A 21,138-nucleotide genomic window follows, 5' to 3' on the forward strand; every position below is an offset into this window, starting at 1 on the left:
AATTAGTAAGCGGTCTTGAATTCAAAAATTATAGGGACAGGCTTATGAACCTCAATATGTATACATTGGAAGAGAGGAGGGAGAGAGAGGAGACATGATAGAAATGTTTAAATATCTCAAAGGCGTTTATGTACAGGAAGAGAGCCTTTTTCAAATGAAGGAGAGCTCTGGAATGAGGGGGCATATGACAAAGTTAAGAGGGAATAGGCTTAGGAGTAACCTAAGAAAGTATTGTTTCACAGAAAGGGTGGTGGAGGCATGGAATGGCCTCCCGGTGGAGGTGGTGGAGTCGAGGACTGTTCCAGAATTTTAAAAGGCATGGGATAAGCATGTGGGATCGCTTAGGAACAGGAAGAATTAGGGGTTACAGAGGATGGGCAGATTGAATGGGTCATATGGCCTTTATCTGCTGTCATGTTTCTAGAAGGACTATATACACGGGGCTGGATTCAGTAAATGCTGCTCAAAATTCAGCGCCAAGTAAATCAGCGCTGAATGGTGTTCTGGGAACGGTACCCTTTAAAGAATAGTGCATAGCTCAGGGATGCGCATCCAACTTTGGACACAAGAAGTTACATCAAAAGAAACCATGCAGAAATCCCAGTGAGCAAGTTGGGCTCATATCCACACAGTGGCGTGCCAAGGGGGGGCGGTGGGGGCGGTCCGCCCCGGGTGCACGCCGCTGGGGGGGTGTCGCACGCCTGTCCGCTACTTTCATTCTGTACTCCCTCTGCCCCGGAACAGGTTACTTCCTGTTCCGGGGCAGAGGGAGCATGGAAACGAATGAAACGGACAGGCGCGCGGCACCCCCCCCCCAGCGGCGTACATCGAGGGGGGGTTGCCGGGGGGAGTCGTGCTGCACCCAGGGGGCGGGGCGCATCGGCGATCCGCCCCGGGTTTCAGCCCCTCTAGGACAACCACTGTATCCACACTATTCTGTAACATTGAAAACATTTTAAAGGAACGCCCATAATTCGCCTATGCCCCTCCTGTGACCACACCCCTTTGCAGATCCATGCAGAAACACTTGGACGCCATTCTATAAATGGGTATGTAAGAGTGGAGTGGAGTGGAGGAGTGGCCTAGTGGTTAGAGCACTGGTCTTGCACTCCAGAGGTGGCCAGTTCAAATCCCACTGCTGCTCCTTGTGATCTTGGGCAAGTCACTTAACTCTCCATTGCCTCAGGTGTACAAACTTAGATTGTGAGCCCTCCTGGGACAGAGAAATATCCAGTGTACCTGAATGTAACTCACTTTGAGCTAATACTGAAAAAAAGGTGTGAGCAAAATCTAAAAATAAGTAAGGAGTGTTTTCACATAGGTCTGCTGTTCCTGACCCATTTAGGTTCCTTGAATCCATTAGAATGTTTTTCAACACAAACGTAACACCTAACATTTGGCTCAATATATAGAATTCCCCTGTTAAAGGACAAGGCTATAAATGGCATTGACATTTACATGCCCATTGTGTGCATAAATGTCTGGAATACTAGTACATATGTGCATAGGTGTGCCAATAACCAACATAGTGCATTTTTGTAAAAGAGGAGTGGTGTTGCTGTTGCATTTAGCCACCAACATTTATACCAGCTCTAGGGCAGGTGGAACTGCAAGTGCCTAAATGTTAGGTGCACTGGTAATGGGTTATGCTAGTTCTTTTTATAACAGAACCTAGGAACGTAGATTACATTATAAAATATACTCCTATCATGCAGCCTTGGGGAACCTAAATGGAGGTACTCACTTATAGAAATGCCTCCTTAATGCTCAGAAATGGATTAGTTTATTAGGAGATTGGGCATCCTCCAGTTGGCTGGTCAGCCAAGCAGTGTCATTGGTGGTCTGTGCTGTCTACAGGCTACTTGAGCTGGAGAAAAAAATATTAGAAAGAGAGAAGCTGGATTAGGAAGCAGTATCATTTTTCATCTTCTCTGTTCTGTCCTCTCCAACCTTCTTCCCTCCCGTCCTGCTCTTTGCAAGATGGGAGGAGATGAGCTGGGTTAAGAAGCAGAGTAGATCTTCTTTTCTCAATTCTGTTTACTCCAGATTCTACCTTGTCACCTCTCTTCCTCTACCTATGAGAGGAGGGACTTTTCTGCTGAGTGAGATTTCTTGCACAAGTCCAGCATGCCTTTGCCTAGGAAAGGGGGTGGGGGAGTGCTGCTGTTGGTCCTAGGAGAAGGGAAGAGTCTTTCCCACTATCCAGACTCCTATACCCCCATTTTTACCCTCTCTTTCAAAGATCTGTTCGCTTCCTTTTTCTCTCACCCACTCTGTAACTGTCTGTCTCCCCAAACCTTCCAGATCCTTCAAACCATCTTCCCTCCACATTTTTCTGCACACAGTCTTGCTGCCTTATTCATACTCTTACCCAATCAAGTAGTCCCCATTTTTCTTCCTAATTCCTGCTCAGTTTCTTAGTCCTCACTATCTCCCCAACTAATCCCCAAGTCCCCTCTCTTCCAACCTACCCAGTCCCTAAATTATCATTCACAATCCCACCCAACCCATAGGTCCTCTCACTCCCAGTACTCAGCCAGTCATTGAATTTTTGTTCTTGGAATCTCACCCAATCATAGAATTTCCACCAAAGTCTGAATCTCTACTCTTCTACTTCCCTATGTCCTCAGATCTTCCCTCCTGCTTCCTTTTTCACTTTTCTAGTTATCTATTGCCCTTGCCTTTTCCACTATGCCTATTTCTCCCCTTCTATAGCATTTTCCCTTACATATGCCCTTGCATGTCCCCATCATAGAATCTGTCAGCTTCTCCATCCAGCATCAGTCTCCAGCTCCCTCCTCCCAATCCCCTGCTCTAGCATCAGCCCCTTCCAAATTCCCAGTCCCAGCATCAGATTGAAGCTATCTCCTCCCAGTGTCAAGCATCAGCCTCCAGAGCTTTTCTCCCATTACCAGCCCTAGCATCAGCCTCCAGAGCTCCCAGTCCTTAGCCCCTGCATCAGCTTCCAGATCTCTTCTCCCAGTCCCTAGTCTCAACATCAGCCTCCAGAGCTCTTCTCCCATCACCAGCCCCAGCCTCCAGAGCTCTTCTCACAGTACCCAGCCCCAGCATCAGCCTCTAGAGCTCTTCTCCCAGTCCCCAGCCCCAGCATCAGCCTCCAGTTCTCTTCTCCCAGTTCCCAGCCCAGCATCAGCCTCCGCTCCTTTCTTTCAGTCCCATGTTTCTAACTCTCTTCTATCAGTCCCCAGTTCTCATCCTCCAATTCCCTTCTCCAAATGCCCAGCCCCCAACCTCAGCTCCTTTCTTCCAGTCCCATGTTTCTAGCTCTCGTCTATCAGTCCTCAGCCTCTAATTCCCTTCTCCAAATGCCCAGCCCCCAACCTCAGTATCAGCCTGTGCCCCCTTATCCCAGCCCCAGCATTAGCCTCCAATCACCTTCTTCCTGCTCCAGCCTTTCAGACCTAGTATCAGTCTCCCTTTCCTCCAGCATCAGCCCCTAACCTTCAGCTCCATTATGGACATAGTGGCAGGAGCATATTCTTCCCTCCCATAGCTGTGCTTATTCTCTTCCTTGGGCTTCCCAGAAGGTTTGAAACATAAAATGAGGCACTTCCTGTTCTATAAGTTATACACATAAAAGGGAGCTTCATTCTACTCTGCCCTGGTTCTGCCCTTGTATACGCCTCTTTGCAAATATGACTTGTTCAAGATATATATATGTAGAGAATAGCACTTAGGCAGAATATTGGCATCTATGCATGCCTGTGTACATATATGCGCATATATGCTAGCAGTCTAAACAGTTACACATGTAACATGCATATCAAAGTTAGCACCTATGTTATTGAATTGCCCCCTAACCTCCGGATTCTATATTTATTTATATACCCTACCGACCCAACTTAAATGCCTGTACCCTGCAACACAACAAAGCCAAAGCTCGTAATGGATATATAGTAACTCTTCCTCTCTACGATTCCCTAATGTGTCTGTACACACAAACCTTATTCTACCACAACATTACTGTATTTGTTCATACCGGAATTGGCGAACGCCTTTACAGTACTATGTAAGCCACATTGAGTCTGCAAATAGGTGGGAAAATGTGGGATACAAATGTAACAAATAAATAAATATATAGCACGCCTAGAGTTATGAGTGATTCTGCGCATAAATCTAGACATATTTTATAACTACATGTGTCGATTAATTGTTTTAACAAGCTCTTAACAAGCAATAACGAGCACTAATTGGCAAAAATTTGAATTTTCACATGTACATTGCTACGTGTATTCTGTAATGTACAGCAACTAAATTCTAACACACGCAGGCAAAAAGGGGCATGGTTAGGGGCGTGGAAATGGGCGTTCCAAAATCTATTCGCATTGTTATAAAATATGGGCCAGTGTACGAAAATATACTTGCAAGGATTTACACCAGCTTTTCTTTGGCCTAAATGAATTCGCATAGCTTCAGTCACATTAACTACGCCTAAGCGTATTCTAAATACCATGTGTAGATTTATGCATGGTATTTAGAATACGCTTAGGCATAATTGCCTAGTGCATGTTAATTTTAGGCACCATATATAGAATCGAGCCCTAAGTGCCTAGGTCTGGAAAACTAAAAATTGTCTCAGAGCACCTAAATTTACGAATGTGTTTTAATTGACTCCTAAACTTAGATACCTAAAAGTGGGAGGGATCAAGTCAAGGAAAAAAGTAATCTTCAAGGGTTAGGTGCTTAGATTATGATTCTAAAGTTAGATGAGGTTTAAGTTAACACCTCAGTTGTATGCCTGTGAAATTAGAACAGATTTTCAGCTGAACCCAGGTGCCTATATTTGAAAATTTGGAGAGGCATTAAAAAAAAGTCTAAGTCCAAAAAAAGGCATGCTCATAAAGTCCAAAAAAAAGGCCATCTTGCAGCCATAATCAAAAAGGAAAAATGTCTAGATTTCCTGTTCAGTTATGGCTGTGAGATGAACGCTTTGGGAAAAACTGTTTCCAAAGTGAAACAGCCAAAACCATTGTGCATACCTGCTGGGGGGGGGGGGGGGGGCATAGGTGGGTCAGGAATGTGCCTAAAACTTACACAGGAAGGTTATAGAAAACTAATAGCTATGCACCTAACTACCTAAAGTTAGGTGTGAGCATTTACAAAAGCCCTTGAGCTAAGTGCTCATGCCTGCATGCGACTGTGGACTTATGCTAGTATTCTATAATGACAATTGTGTATGCAATTGCCATTATAAAATTCATGAGGTCTATAGAAAATTACCCCCTTAGAGTAGAGGGTCCCATTTTCAGATGAACTTAGAGGTTCTGCACATACAGGCACTGAAATTTATTAAAAATAGGCATCTAGTTAGATTCCCAAATTTAGGAACTCAGGTTTTTAATTTTTGTTCATGTTTTGAGGTATTTATTTTTATTATTGGCCTCCCGTCAGGAGCAGGCTGACCACTGGGACAACAAGGTAATGCCCAAGAGCCCACAACAATAGGAGGCCCACTGTGTTCTAACTTCTATCTAGTTTAATCACTTTTGATAGGTGGTTAGGGGCCCATGACCACTTTTGACCGAGGGCCCAGATCACTATCAGTTCGCCCCTGCCTCCTGGTCCCTGTAATAAATGGCAGTTGAACATCATTAGTTATAAGGTAGCCTTCCTCAGACTGAATTCTCCTTAGAAACTCTGTGCAGACTGCAGAACCACGGAATGGAGAGAGGGGGACCTTTTATCTGCAACTGATTTTAAAATAAATTCATATTAAACTGTTAAGTACATGAGAATATAGATACAGCACGCAGCGTGGTTTCTACAATTCTTCTTATAGTTTTGACAACTACTAAAAGTAAAGTTAATGCTTTGAACTATTTATGAAATTCAGTTTTTCATTCTGGTTGTGCTCATACATCTTAGTTCAGTATATTGTCTTTTTCTATAAAATAACTCCTCAAACCACTGACTGCTTTGACTGTTTTCCAGATTTCGAATTCACCCTTCAACTGGAATTATTTATACACAACCATGGGCCATATTGGATGCTGAAATGAATTCAAAATATAATTTCTATGTGAAAGCTGAAGATGCAGAGGGAAAATACAGCTTGGCTGAGGTGTTTGTTACAGTGCTAGATGTCAATGACCACTACCCAGAATTCAGTGAGAATATCCAAGAAAGGACCATGATCATTGGGCTGCCAGTGAAAATCGAGGTATCTTTATTGAACCAATATCCAAGAATAGTACACATCTCCTATATAATAATTTCTCAATCTGTGTTTCTGGATGGCTGGCTGACTGGGGTCATAGCCAAATGCAAATGAGCTACTACATAATCAGCTTGCCTTCAGCCTTCCCTTCCTTCTCAGTGTCCTGCCCTCACGGAAAAAGGAAATTACATCAGAGGAGGGCGGGACACAGAGGGAAGGAAAGGAAAGGGTGGAGGTGAGCTGAGCCTGCTGCGACTTCAGATAAAATAAAAGTTTTAAAGGAAGGCTGGCAGGAAGGAAAGGAGGGCTGTTGTGGGAGAAGAAGGCAAGCAGGTGAGGGCTGGGGTTGAACTGGAACTCGGGTGCTTAAAAGGGGGCAGGTGGGGGCTGGGGCGAGTCACTGAACATGGATAGGATGGGAGGGAAGGGGCAGGGGAGAATCGCAGGACATGGAGGGGAGGGCAGGGGAGAGAGGAGAAATCGCTTAGACGATAGCCTTTCTAGGGCCCATTTCATTTTTGGAGAAACAGGCTTTTTTGCTTGTACAGTAATAATAAGTACAACAGAATGCATAACTATCCATAGCATAATGAATACAAAATGCAATCAAACAACACAACATGCAAAGCTAAATGATACTTAGTCTTGGCTGTTGGGCATTTAAAATTTTATTATTTTTCTTCCCCCCCCTAAACACATCCCAATCCCTTCTAACCCACAAAACAGTAACTGTCAAATTTTAAATGTCTCTACATTTACAAAATTGGCACAAGTTTGACAATTTTTGTTCAATGAAGTTTTCATAGCATGTGATATTGTAATATGTTGGACTACCTGGAGGGGGACAATGATAATGGTATTTGTGATTCATCTGGTACTATCGATGTACCACAGATCTGTATGCAAAAGATTTTAAATGGTTATGATATCCCTCAGGGCCAGTCTTGGCAAGTGCGGGGCCCTGTGCAGACCAATTTGGTTGGGCCCCATCCTAACCCCGCCCTCGCCCTAGCCCCTGCCCTCACCCTAGCTCCACCCCATTGATAAGCAAAAATATTATAGATATATGCACTAAAATAAAAATGAAATGAAAAGATATACAATAAAATAAAGTGATGTGTAAAATATAATGTACAATATAAAAACATATAGACCACCAAGGTATTAAAATTGTTTTAAAATATATACCACAACTCTCTGACTCAAGAAGACTCCGACTCTGTCTGTCACTCTGTCTCTGACTGGCTGCGGCTGGAAGCTCAAGCTGGAACTGGAACTCTCTCAACTCTCGCTGCCCGTCCCGCGCGGCACGCCCTTGAAGAAGGAAGTTGTCGCGGGGGTGGGCCACATCATCAGTGGCAGACCAGGACTGTCTGTCACTCAGGAGGACTTAGCAGAACAGATCTACTGCTCTGCTGCAGACAGTCTGCGGCACGCAGCACGCGTTGTGACCATCACGCCACGTGGCCCGGGGGGGGGTCAGAGGTGCGGACTCACTCAGGAGGAGAGCTACGGTCCGGAGTGGCGACTGGGCGAGCATCCTTTTATGCCAATGAAAACATGGTCTAAATCCCGGCACATAGATTTAGGCGTACTGGGCCATATTCTATAACTACATGTGTAAATTTCAGAATGCCTATGAAATGCCTATTTCCCTGCCCATAACCACACCCCTTTTTGCCTGTGCATAATAGAATATGCTTAGAGTGGCATTTTCAAAAGAAATGTTTAAGTTGGGATTTGGATGTCTTTGTAAAACGTTCAAATTCGGGGCAGGGAAAACCGTATTTTCGAAAAAAGATGGACGTCCATCTTTCGTTTTGAAAACACCAAGGACGTCCTTGGATTTGGACATCCTTAGGCATGGACATCTTTAGACATGGACATCTTTGACTTTTGAAACCAAAGACGTCCATGTCAAAAATGTCCAAATGCACACCATTTGGACATGGGAGGAGCCAGCATTTGTAGTGCACTGGTCCCTCTGACATGCCAAGACACCAACCGGGCACCCTAGGGGGCACTGCAGTGGACTTCATAAATTGCTCCCAGGTACATAGCTCCCTTACTGTGTGTGCGCTGAGCCCCCCAAACCCCACTACCCACAACTGTACACCACTACCATGGCCCTTATGGGTGAAGGGGGGCACCTATATGTGGGTACAGAGGGTTTCTGGTGGGTTTTGGAGAGCTCGCTGTTTCCTCCACAAATGTAACAGGTAGGGGAGGTATGGGCCTGTGTCCACCTGTCTGAAGTGCACTGCACCCACTAAAACTGCTCCAGGGACCTTCATGTGCTGTCACGGACCTGAATATGACATTTTAGGCTGGCATAGAGGCTAGCACGTAATATTTTTAAAGATGTTTTTTGAAGGTGGGAGGGGGTTAGTGACTACTGGGGGAGTAACGGGATGTCATCCCCGATTCTCTCCAGTGGTCATCTGGTCATTTCAGGCACCTTTTTGTGCCTTATTCATACTAAAAACACGTCCGGGTGAAAACATCCAAGTGTTACTCATGGACGTCTCTGTTTTTTTCGATTATGGCTCAAAGATGTCCAAGTCTTAGGCACGCCCAAGTCCCGCCTTCACCACGCCACCGACACGCCCCCTTGAAATTTGGACATCCTTGCGACGGACTTCAGTGAGAGACGTCCAAAATCGGGCTTTGATTATACCGATTTGGATGTCTCTCAGAGATGGACGTCCAAGTACTGATTTATGTCGGAAGATGGACGTCCATCTCTTTTGAAAATGAGCCTGTTAGTGACTTCTGCACATAAATTGTTATTATTGCCAATTAGTGCTCAGTAATGCTTTTTAAGAGCTGTTATCAATGCTGATTAGCTTATTAAACCAATTAAGTTATGTGCATTGTTATAGAATATGCTTGGATTTTGGAGCGGATCTCTTGGCACGCTATAAAGAATATGGGGGTTAATGCCCAACTAGTGTCAAGTGTGTAAGTGCTGGTATACTATAACTTACATGCACATGAGGGGCTGGATTCTATAAATGGCACTCAAAAAAAGGCACTAGAAAGGATTTTCTTTTAAAATTTATTTAGTTATAATAATTTTACAAAACGTTTTACAAGCCATACACTTGTTATACAGAAACATAGTAGAAGCCAAAGCAAATAGAAGAAACCTCTTATATCAAAATAAAGTCAACTTTCTTAGACCACCACTACTTAGGAGGTGGGGCAACAGATCATAGGAGATTATTCAAAGGTAATGCAAAATATAGACATAAAGGCTACATGTGATTACCTAACCTATATTACTATTTCCAACATTATTTTAACTTTTTGTAAAATCTAGTTAAAGCTTTTAATTGCTCTGGGGAATAAAAAATGTATTTCGTCTCTCCAAATCAGACCAAACATTTACATGGGTAAGCAAGGAAAAAAGTTCCCCCTAGTTTTAATGTTTCCTGTTTCATAACCAAAAACATTTTTCTCCATTCTTGAATTAATTTAGTAACATCCGGATAAATCCAAATTTTTTCTCCTCCAAAGAAAGCACTTGAATGTTTAAAGTAGAGCCTTAAAACGGCATTAAGATCTTGTTCAAACACAAAAGAAACTAGGAGCGTGGCTCTCTTTGTAACATTTTCAATCGATTGCTCCAAAATGGCAGACATATTGTTCATATCAATATTTATATCTTCTCTGCCTCCTCCTTCTCCTTCTTTCTTCCTTGAACTCTTGGAGGAATGATAATTACTCTGATAGTAAAGGATCCTAAACTATCTGTAACCTTAGCTTCCAAGTATAGATCAATAGCTTCTATACCTTTTTTTTTTTGTTAAGCTCACAGAAGATTTGGTTACCCTACAACTGGTAGAACACTTGGATAATTATAATATTTTACATGATTCACAAACTGGTTTTCATCCAATGTATAGTACAGAAAAAGTAATCACCTCATTATTGGAACACAATAGAGTCCTAGTAAGCAAAGAGAAATGCACTTTGCTACTCAAGTTTGATCTTTCAGCAGCAATCGATTTGGTTGATCATGCTATTCTATTACAAAATTTAGTAGATATTGGTATAACTGGAAATGTTTTTATAGTAGATTCAAAATTTTCTAACAAAAAGGTCATATAGGGTGAGAGAAAATATTCCTTTACGTCAACCTGGTCAAACCCCTGTGGTGTTCCCCAAGGTTCCCCTCTTTCTCCTATTTTATTTAACATTTTCTTACGATCATTACTAGGTAATTGGATGCTTCAATATAAATTAAAACTTAATGCCAGAACGAAGGATGTTGGATCATGGATGAGCGGGCCTGGCAGCGCGGCTACGACGAGGCGAGCCGCGAGCACTGCCATTACAGGCAGCTCCGCTCTGGAACAAAGGATGTTGGATCATGGATGGGCAGGCCTGGAGGGAAAGTGGCTGGGCCGGGGCCCGTCCAGGCCCGCCCCTGGTACAGAGTTTTATATGGCTTAGTCCCCAATTACATATACTTACATTTTAATTTTGCAGCTTCTGTTAGATCTAGGAGGACTATTTGTAATCATTTGTTTTCTTTTCCTTCACCTAAGGGTAGCAATAGACTAAAGATCCCTTTTACCTGGCGGTACTTCCTGTTTAGCAAGCAGTAAGCCCGTATTGGGCTTACTGCCGCTTAGTAAAAGGGGACCTCGGGATGCTAGAATTCACCTTAGCATTTCAAGATGCTCAGTATTGGAAAAAGCTTGCTCAGATATTCTCTTCCTCAGATATGACTTAGAAGAAAGGTTCTACTTTCAAAAAGTGGTTTGGAAAACTAAATGCAATGGTGTGTCACCCTGTAACTCTTTAATCCACAATCGGGATCATCTCCCATAAATAACAAGGAACCTCAAACCTCCTCATGGAGAACACATTGCTACTAAGGCTTAGTTCACCATTAAAATAAGGAGTAAGGTTTGAGGTTCCTTGTTATTTATGGGAGATGATCCCGATTGTGGATTAAAGAGTTACAGGGTGACACACCATTGCATTTAGTTTTCCAAACCACTTTTTGAAAGTAGAATTTTTATTATACGGGTTTTGGAAATTCCCTGTTTTGGTTTATAGAAGAAAGGTTAAAATCTCACAGTTTCAGATTTTCTTTTAAACATATTCACTTTATTTGATTTTCTTTCTTTCTTTCTTTCTTTCTTTCTTTCTTTCTTTCTTTCTTTCTTTCTTTCTTTCTTTCTTTCTTTCACAGAGGTCTGCTCTTTTTTTGTCTTGTCTTGTTACCCACTTTGAACTGCAAGGTATTATAGGGATATAAACTGGTATGGTATTGTACAAATACAACCATTTCGCCTGTACAGTTACATCAGGGGCAGCTATTAGACATAAAAATGAATATCACAAAAATACAATAAATATAATAAAAAATCATAATGCATGATAAAATCATAATAAAACATAGTGAATCATAAATATGAAATTGGAAAGTCAGTGACTTAATTGTAACTTATAGAATATGCATGTATTTTAACATTTCCATACATACAGGTGTTTGTGCAATGTACACTTCATAAAAGAATATAACATAAACACCTGCCAAACAAACAATTCTTCAGAACATATAGCCAAAGATATAAATGACAAGAACATAAAACATATATAGCAGTGTCCAATGTCAGTGCTCATAGTGCTATACTAAAGCAGTGTGCTTATATTCCATGTACTGTGCTATTTCAGTCAAGGAACTAATTCAAACACAGTGTTTGATCAAAATAAATGATGGCACCTACCTAGAGGGGAATAAGATCACACTTGCTTCCCTCTAGAAAAGCAAATTTGCAAAATCTAAGCTTTAAAATCACAGTTTGAGTACAACATACAGCTAAGAAACAAGAAAAAGCAGCTGAAAAGTGGAAGGAGGTTATTACTTACAGCCAGCAGGTAGTCTCACCAATCAGACAAAACAGCCTAACTTGATGTATCAGCAAGCTTATAGGAGCTGCTAAAGAGGTCAAAGGTAGCATCTCAAAAAAACATTATTAAAAATCCACCAAAAAAGCATTTTTATACATCCATCATATTTTTTTGAGTTTTATCATCCAAAACATACTAGCTTCTCAAAGTAAGTCAAAATAATGTCAATTTCATCCTGATTGAATATTCAGGTATATGCAGAGAGCCATCACTTAACTGGTTAAGTGCTGATATTCAGTCTTAACCGGTTCAGTTAAACTGGCCAAAGATAGGGCTGCTATTTATGTGATCCTATCTTGCCAACTAACTTAACTGGTTAAGGACTGAATATAGGCACCTTGCTCTGACTCTGCCCCTAGACTGCCCACTGAATAGCAAGTTTTGGCTCTTGCATTTAGTGCTGATATTCAGCAGTACTATCTGGTTAACTGCTGTTGAATATCAGCGGATAGCGTTGCATAGACAATTAAATCAGGCAGGAGCCTCTACTGCCCAGTTAAATCACTTTGGGCTTCTTTTACAAAGCCGCGCTAGTGATTCCCATATGGCAAAGGAGAGGAAACCCATAGGAATTGAATGGGCTTCCTCTCATTTGCTGCACCGAGAATCACTAGTGCGGCTTTGTAAAAGAGGCCTTCTGAAGATTGACCCCATTAGTAATGTTGTTTTAAAATGTGGTGCTATCTAATGGATATATTTTGAGTTGAAAATCTGATACCTGGCTCCAGTTTGGCTGGGATATCTAGGAGTGAGGTCAACTTTATGGAGATAGCAACAATATTCAGAAACTATCCAAACAATTTATGTATTACAGATTTCAACAAAATTCACAAGCAATACTTTCGCGTGAACAGAAAATAGGATAGTATCTTGAGAAATAAATTTCAGGAAAATTTAATGAAAAGAGACCAAAAAATACAAGAATTTAACACCTCTTAGCCCCCATAATATAACATAAGAACATAAGAATAGCCATACTGGTCCATCTAGCCCAGTATCCTGCCGAAACCCAATTAATAGCACTATTTCATGCTGCCAATCCCAGGGCAAGCAGTGGCTTCCACCATGTCCATCTCAATAACAGACTATGGACTTTTCCTCCAGGAACTTGTCCAAACCATTTAAAAGCCATATACGCTAACCACCATTACCTCATCCTCCGGCAGAGTTTCAGAACTTAACTATTCTTTGAGTGAAAAAAAATGTTTCCTCCTATTTGTTTTAAAAGTATTTCCATGCAATTTCATTGAGTGTCTCCTAGTCTTCGTACTTTTTGAATGAGTGAAAAATTGATTTACTTCCACCCCCCCCCCCCCCCACACACACACACACACACTCATGATTTTGTAGACTTCAGTCATATCCCCCCTCAGCCATCTCTTTTCCAAGCTGGAGAGCCCTAATCTCTTTAGTTTTTTCTCATATGGGAGCAGTTCCATCCCCTCTATCATTTTGGTTGCTCTTCTTTGAACCTTTTCTAATTTTGCTATACCTTTTTTGAGATACAATGGCCAGAACTGAGCACAATAATCAAGGTGAGGTCACACCATTAAGCTATACAAAAGTATTATAACATTTTTTAGTCTTATTTTGCATCCCTCTCCTATTAATTCTTAGCATCTTGCTTGCTTTTTTGGTCGCTGCCGCACACTGGGCAGAAAATGTCAGCATATTGTCTATAATGACAGCTAGGTATTTTTCTTGAGTGCTGACTCCTAAAGTGGACCCTAGCATCAGATAACTATGATTTGGATTATTTTTCCCAATTTACATCACTTCGCATTTGTCTACATTAAATTTCATTTGCAATTTGGATGTCCAGTCTTCTAGTTTCCTAAGGTCTTCCTGCAATTTTTCACAATCTGCATGCATTTTGACAACTTATGTGTCATCTGCAAATTTAATCACCTCAGAAATATCAGAGAGAAACTGAAAAAAAAGGAAACAGGAAACTTATTATCAAGAAACAATTTTAGTTGTATAGGGTAGTAAAAAATTTTAATGTACATATATCCGAACAAATGTATCATTTGCTGTACAGTAAAAGGACTGTACAAATAGCAGTCCTAACTGTAAATGGCTAAGTTATTTATTTTAATTTGGGACTGCATATTCAGTGGCCTTTAAGAAAAGACTGATGAATATTGGACATAGCCAGAGGAATAAACCATCAAGCCATGTTTGAATATTGAGTCCTATGTACTATGCAGATACTGTAAAACTTCTGCCATTGACCATTCAGGCAAAAAATGTGTGTTTGGTGAGGGACTTCACTAAAAGATGGAAGTATGTGAGGAATGAATTCATCTAAGGGGAAACAAAGGAAACCAAATGTGTGGAGAAAGATAAAGGAAGAAAGAAGGGAGGCACATGGCAAATATTTCAAAGGTAATTCATCCATTTTCTTGGCAAAGAATTTGACAAAGAACAATGACCTTCAATTACATGAATATGAGATGTTTTAATATTTTCATGTATATTACAGAGATGTGTCAATTAATGCACTTCTAAGAAAAATAAGAGTTTATAAAAGTCTTTTACCTCACGGTTGCTGTCTACCTTAGTCCATATATTTGCCTGCGAGTAGAAAATTTCCCAAATACAGACAACACACTTGACATCCTCTGGATTCTCTTTCCCTATTGCTTACTATTTCCCCTGATTCTGATCTTTAATGTTACCAGTTTGGGGATCAAAAGGCTTCATTCCCTGATTTTGTTGTACCTTTGGAAGGCAAATAGTGGAAATCATGTGAAGAGCAATGATTCAGGAGATATTTATAAAGAAAACATATCATTTCCTGAATAAAGATATTTAGAGCATGCAGGAGGACATTGCCCGATTATTACTTTATAAAATCTTATGAACTATCTTACCAGGGGAAGGAGGGGAAACCCATATTCAGAGTATATCTAAACTGGGATACGGAGCCCATGTAGAGAAATTTCATATTCAGGGATTATGGTGTCCCCAGGAAATACTTCACCAAATTAATTTCCTGGAGCTAAGAGCAGTAAGGAAAACTCTAAAGACTTTTCAGCCGCAGCCATAAGAATGCTGGGCTGTATAGAGAGTAGTATAAGCAGCAGAAGATGCCCCTGTACAAGTCATTGGTGAGGCCCCACCTGAAGTATTGTGTTCAGTTTTGGAGGCCGTATCTTGCTAAGGATGTAAAAAGACTTGAAGAGGTGCAAAGAAAAGTTACAAAAATGGTATGGGATTTTGCATTACAAGACGTACGAGGAAATACTTACTGGCCTGAACATGTATACCCTGGAGGAAAGGAGAAAGAGGAGTGATATGATACAGATGTTCAAATATTTGAAAGGTATTAATCTGCAAACAAACCCTTTCCGGAGACGGGAAAGCGGTAGACCTAGAGGACATGAATTGAGGTTGAAGGGGGGCAGACTCAGGAAAAATGTCAGGAAGTATTTTCTCATGGAGATGGTGGTGAATACTTGGAATCCCTCCCATGGGAGGTGAAGGAGATGAAAATGGTAACGGAATTAAAAAATGTGTGGGATAAACACAAAGGAATCCTGTCCAGAAGGAATGGATCCACAGAAGCTTAGCAGAGATTATGTGGCAACACTGGTAATTGGTAAGCAAAGCTAGTACTGGGCAGACTTCTATGGTCTGTGCCCTGAAAATGGCAAGGACAAATCAAGGTCAGGTATACATATAAAGTAGCACATACACAGAGGCTATCTTGTTGGGCAGACTGAATAGACCGTACAGGTCTTTATCTGCTGTCATCTACTATGTTACTATGTTTTCAGAGTTCTAGTTTGGACAATCCAGTTGCAATGCATTATATCAATAGGACCCTGTTTTCTGTGTTAGGAAACTGTCTGAATATGGAATTGGGCCATCACTCATTGAATGACCCTCAGTGTCATGTATCTGGCTGTGAAGAATAATGCACTGGCAAATAAACCAATTTGTGTACTACAACTAGATGAGTGATCTCAAAATTGAAGAATGGCCCAAATGATTTTTTAGCAAGTGGGGCACACCCTTAATAGATCTTTTCACCATTCCTCAGAACAGGAAAGTGTGCCAGTTCTGTTCTAGGTTAGGGATACGTGAAGGGCAATTTTTGTCTGTCTGAATTGGGACGTTTTGCCGATGACATCCAAAAAAACTGTCCATCTGACAGACATTTTTGAACAGAAAAATGACCAGTTTTCCAGTTTGAAAATGGACTTTGAGAGAGACATCTTAGCATTAAAAAAACAAAAAACTTTTGGATGCCAAGAAAGTAGACACAAAAACACCTGTCTGGCATCATTTGGAGAGGAACTGCCACACAGATGTCCCTGCAGAGCAGAGGGGCAGCCTAGTGGTTAGTGCAGTGGACTTTAAATATTTTATAAAATATGCTTGTAAATGCCAAATCCTATATATCATGCCTTAATTTCTGTGTGGAAATCAAAGTGTATTCTAAAACCATGTGCATAACTTTATTGGCTAACTAGCTTCAGCGCTATCAATTGGATGTTAACGAGCAATTATCAGCACTAATTGGCATTAATTATGGTTTATGTGCACAACTCGCTAAGCATATTCTGGAATGTGGTGCGCATAAATTCTAAGTTACATAGTTGAAAAGGGGACGTGGGTGTGGAATGGGCATTTCTAAAATCTATATACATTATTACAGAATACACCCGCTGTGCTCCTAATAAGGCATTGGGATTTACGCCAAGTAAAACATGGCGTAAATGGCCATGACTACATTTGGTCATGTGGAGAGGCACTTGCCATTATTCTATATACTGCGTAGAAATTTAAGCCTATTCTATAAAACTTAGACATACTTTAGAGAATATTCCTAGGCGTATTTTTTTACTATGCAGATTTTTCAGGCACCATATATAGAATCTACCCCATGGTGAACATGCACACATTTACACCTTCTTGGGAGCTGGCATAAATTTTTGTGTTTGTATTTGTGCACTATTGGGACTCCATCTAGGACCCATTTTATGAGGGCACATAGGTGCTTTTGTTGCTTTTATATAATAGGCTTCAAATAGACTACTTTTTTTGACTTCCCCCATAGGTAACCAGAGTCCCTTTTACAAAAAGGAACTACCACTGGGCTACCTAGCAGCTCAGCAGTAGTTCCCACCCACCCCAGCATGCTGGGTTAGCGCGGGAGCCCTTATTGAGGTGGCGATAAGGGATCCCCCCCCAAAACGGCCTTGAGGCAAGTGCTTCACTTGCCGCATGGACATTTCTTTTAAAAAAAGAAAGACTTCCCTTTTACCTGTTGCGGTAAAAGGGAACCTCGGCACATGTCAAAAACAGGCCCCCTTTTGCCACAGCTTGGTAAAAGGGGTCCCCAGTTACAAAATAAAGCCCTCTAGGCTCAGTTCCAAATGCATATGATGTCAACATAGTGCCTTGTTATTAAGGGGCCCTTTTACTAAAGGGTTGGCACACAGCAATAGGCTTGCCGTGCGCCAATCTGGAAATATCGCCGAGCTACCGCAGCAGCCCAACAGTAATTCTGCCCCCAAAACATGCCATTTCTGGCACTACGGAAATTTATTTCCATATTTTTACCACCAGGTTAGTGCAGGAACCCTTACTGAGGTGACAGTAAGCGCTCCCCCCCCCCCCCCCAAAGTGGCCACATAGCAAGTGCAAACTTACTGCACAGACATTTCTTTTTTTTTGGCCTTTTTACTCTGTTGTAAAAGGAGCCGTGGCACGTGGCAAAAACACGCACTGTCGCTAGCGCAGGGGAAAAGGGTCCCTAAGAGATGACATGAAATCAATATAGTTCATATTTCAGATCAGAAATCAACATAAAAACTCTATAAAGGGGTATCTGTTTGTGAGAGGCACAGGGCCTTTTTCACCCTGGATATGAATATCTGCTCAGCAACTTATGACTATCTCTCTGCTAGAAATGTTTTAAATCCTGAATCCAGAAACCACAAATCAACCTGTAGTATAAAACATGCTAATATTTTTGTTGCACAAATTATTATCTTCACGTTTTTCCTGTGCAGGCTACAGATCAAGATGCAGAACGACCCAACAACATCGTGGATTACGCCATCATGCAAGCAGATCCAGCCAATGTGTTTGACATAGATCCTAGCACAGGTGAAATTATGCTCAAGTCCTATATCCGATCCTTGGACACTATTCAGAATATCACAAATAAAAGGGACTGCACGTGGTCTGTAGTTGTGCAGGCTAAAGATCGAGGTTCTCCATCCTTCAGCACCACAGCAATAGTTAAGATTGATGTTACAGAAGAGGTAAGTTACTAATCTCAGCAAGGGAAATTGAGTGCTGCATGATTTTTAAGATGCATTGAGCTGCAAGCTAAGTTCCTACGTGGAAAAGTTGTTCAAGATTTAAAAGATGTATTTGGTACAAAGGTATGTGCATCAGTGAACAAGGAAACCAACATGTTAGATGTTTCAACACTTTTAACTTTGCTCATCTAACCATTATAAGGAGCATTTTTAAAGCAAATTAACTGGTCAAATGCTGAAGTCAGCCTGCTAGATCCAACATTAAAAACCTTTCCACACTGAGTAGCTAAAGGTAATCATCTAGTTTCACTTCGTGGAGTCTTCAACTGCCCAAAATGTGGGCAATCCTGAGGGGGCAGGTTTGGCTCTCGAAAAGGAAGTTAACCAGCTAGCATGTATTTTCAGCAATTTCAGACACAGTATTTAAGCTTTAACTGTAATGGAGATAGCTTCATTCAGTGAGAGGAAGCAACCACTATTTTGTCATGGGCACCTGGTCACTCAAGTTGTCAAAATTTCCCTATCATATATGATAGAGAAATATATCTCGTGCATGTACAAGTAAATCTATCTCCTGAAAAACCAAGTGGATTGTGTCCGTGGGGTCTGAAGGTTTCTGATCACTCATTTGAGCAGCAATTTAACCAACTAGGGGGCCATTTTACTAAGCTGTGTAGGCGCATAGGTGCGCACAATGTGCGTCAATTTGAAATTACCACCCGGCTACCACGTGGCATGAGTGGTAGTTTATTTTATACGTGAATCCACTACGTGCGCCAGAAAATAATTTTTATTTTCCAGCGCACAGGCGGTAATCGACATTTGAATCAGTGTTGAACCTTACCACCTGGTTAACGCGTGAGACCTTTCTGCTATGTGACTGGGTGGCAGTAAGGTCTCAGACCCAAAAAGGATGCGCACTGCACCTCCATTTTCAGCCCCCCAAACAAAGGCATTTTTTACAGGTGCACTGAAAAATGGATCTGCACGCATCCAAAACACGCACCTACACTAGCGCAGGTCACTTTTCAGCGCACCTTAGTAAAAGGACCCCTCAATTTGCAGATGAAAATCAGCTCCCAATTGCAACATAGCTATCTTAAGTGTTATTTTATTTTATTATTTTTGTTACATTTGTATCCCGTGCTTTCCCACTCATGGCAGGCTCAATGCAGCAGGCAATGGAGGGTTAAGTGACTTGCCCAGAGTCACAAGGAGCTGCCTGTGCTGGGAAATTGAACTCAGTTCCTCAGTTCCCCAGGACCAAAGTCCACCACCCTAACCACTAGGCCACTCCTCCACTTAACTTCTGGGCTGAATTTTGTTCCTTATCCGGTCAATATTCAGCTCACGTCAGTCAGGATTTTTAAAAAAATGCTGACCACCACAGGCAGAATTAGCCTTAAACATTCAATGCTGGGGCCATGTCCATCCACTAGTATCGAATATTTGGGGCTAATTCATTAGATCCTAGCTGCCAGAGCTTACGAGTGTCCCAGCTGAATATTGTTCAGGACCTGAATAAGATGATCTTGCCTCCATCCAATCATTCTGATCCTTGCCCCTCCCTTCCACCCACCTGGAATCAAATCTAGAGTTCCCCTCTAGATTCCCCTCCCCTCTACTCTTCACTCCCCACCCCCAGAACAGCAAACCCCTCTCCCCCCCAAGCTTGCAGGCTTACTTGCCTGTGTTTTCCTGGTGGTCCAGTGGGGAAATGGGCAGAAGCAATACCCACTTGCTCTTGCCTGTTGTGGCAGGAGGTTCTGGATGTGCCAGGGGTAAGAGAGAGAGAGGGGGATGGCACACTTCTTGCCATGACCCAGAAGTTAACTGGGCACTGACTGATGTTCATAGTGATGACTGGTTGACTTTGCTGCTTAAAGTTAGGACAGCCTTTTTTTTCTAACTTTATGCAGTTGTGTTTCTGTACTGCCCTAATTCTACTCTTCCACCCCTGTACCACCCACAAACTAGCATATTTCAGCATGGGTGATTAGAAAGGATATTCAACGGCATTGTCTGGTTATATGACACTGAATATCCACTGTTAGCATCAGACAGACAATTTAAAATGTTTAAAATGCTCTGAATATCAACTCCAAAAATTTTAAGTAATCCTGGATTCTATTTGCTATCATGATCTATGATAATACCACCCCATACCATGCAGATCATAAAAAATTCAAGCTTGACTTCAGGGCATAATCTTTGAAGCACACTTTCAATAAAAACAAAGGATTGAAGTTTTGCATTTCCCTCCAGAGTAAGAAGAGGGGAAGCTTCCACGCACTTGCCCTGCTTTGTCCTCTACCACTTCCATGCCCAGTAAAGCACAGCTAAAAACCTAACTTGCTTGAGGTCAGGATACGCACTGTCCTGCTCATGAGCAAGTTAATAAGCCCAAAGGAGCACTCCACCCAGAAACCCAACCAAAAGGATAGAATTTCTCCACCCCAGTAAGAGCCTTCTCTTTTAAATGCATTTAAGAGGAAAAATCAATATTATAGATAGATACTGGCTAATATTTAGCACTATTTAATTGACTGGCTAACCACTAATATTCAATGGGAGATAATCATTATCTCTGCTGAATATTTGCAGTTAGTGCATAGGGCCAGATTCTATATAAGGTGCCTAAAAACATTTCTGAGGTAAACATTTCCGGCTAAGCATATTCTATAAGCGGCATCTAGATTTAGGTGTGGTATAGAGAATACTCTTAGTTAATATGCCAGCACCTAAAACTAT

General features: G+C 41.6%; 1 protein-coding gene across 2 annotated transcripts in view; it reads left to right on the forward strand.

The window, feature by feature from the left end:
* The window catches only part of CDHR1 (cadherin related family member 1), a 148,736-nt gene extending 130,153 nt beyond the window's left edge, over positions 1 to 18,583 (forward strand). For both annotated transcript variants that reach the window (XM_030204878.1, XM_030204879.1), the window contains 2 exons: positions 5,953 to 6,181; positions 18,133 to 18,583. In XM_030204878.1, coding sequence (XP_030060738.1) covers positions 5,953 to 6,181; positions 18,133 to 18,399 — 496 coding nt within the window. In that variant the 3' untranslated portion in view covers positions 18,400 to 18,583. The remainder of the gene's footprint in view (positions 1 to 5,952; positions 6,182 to 18,132) is intronic.
* The last annotated feature ends 2,555 nt before the right edge of the window (positions 18,584 to 21,138 follow it).

This window comes from Microcaecilia unicolor, chromosome 5 (assembly GCF_901765095.1).
Source record: "Microcaecilia unicolor chromosome 5, aMicUni1.1, whole genome shotgun sequence".
NCBI classification, from domain to species: Eukaryota; Metazoa; Chordata; class Amphibia; order Gymnophiona; family Siphonopidae; genus Microcaecilia; species Microcaecilia unicolor.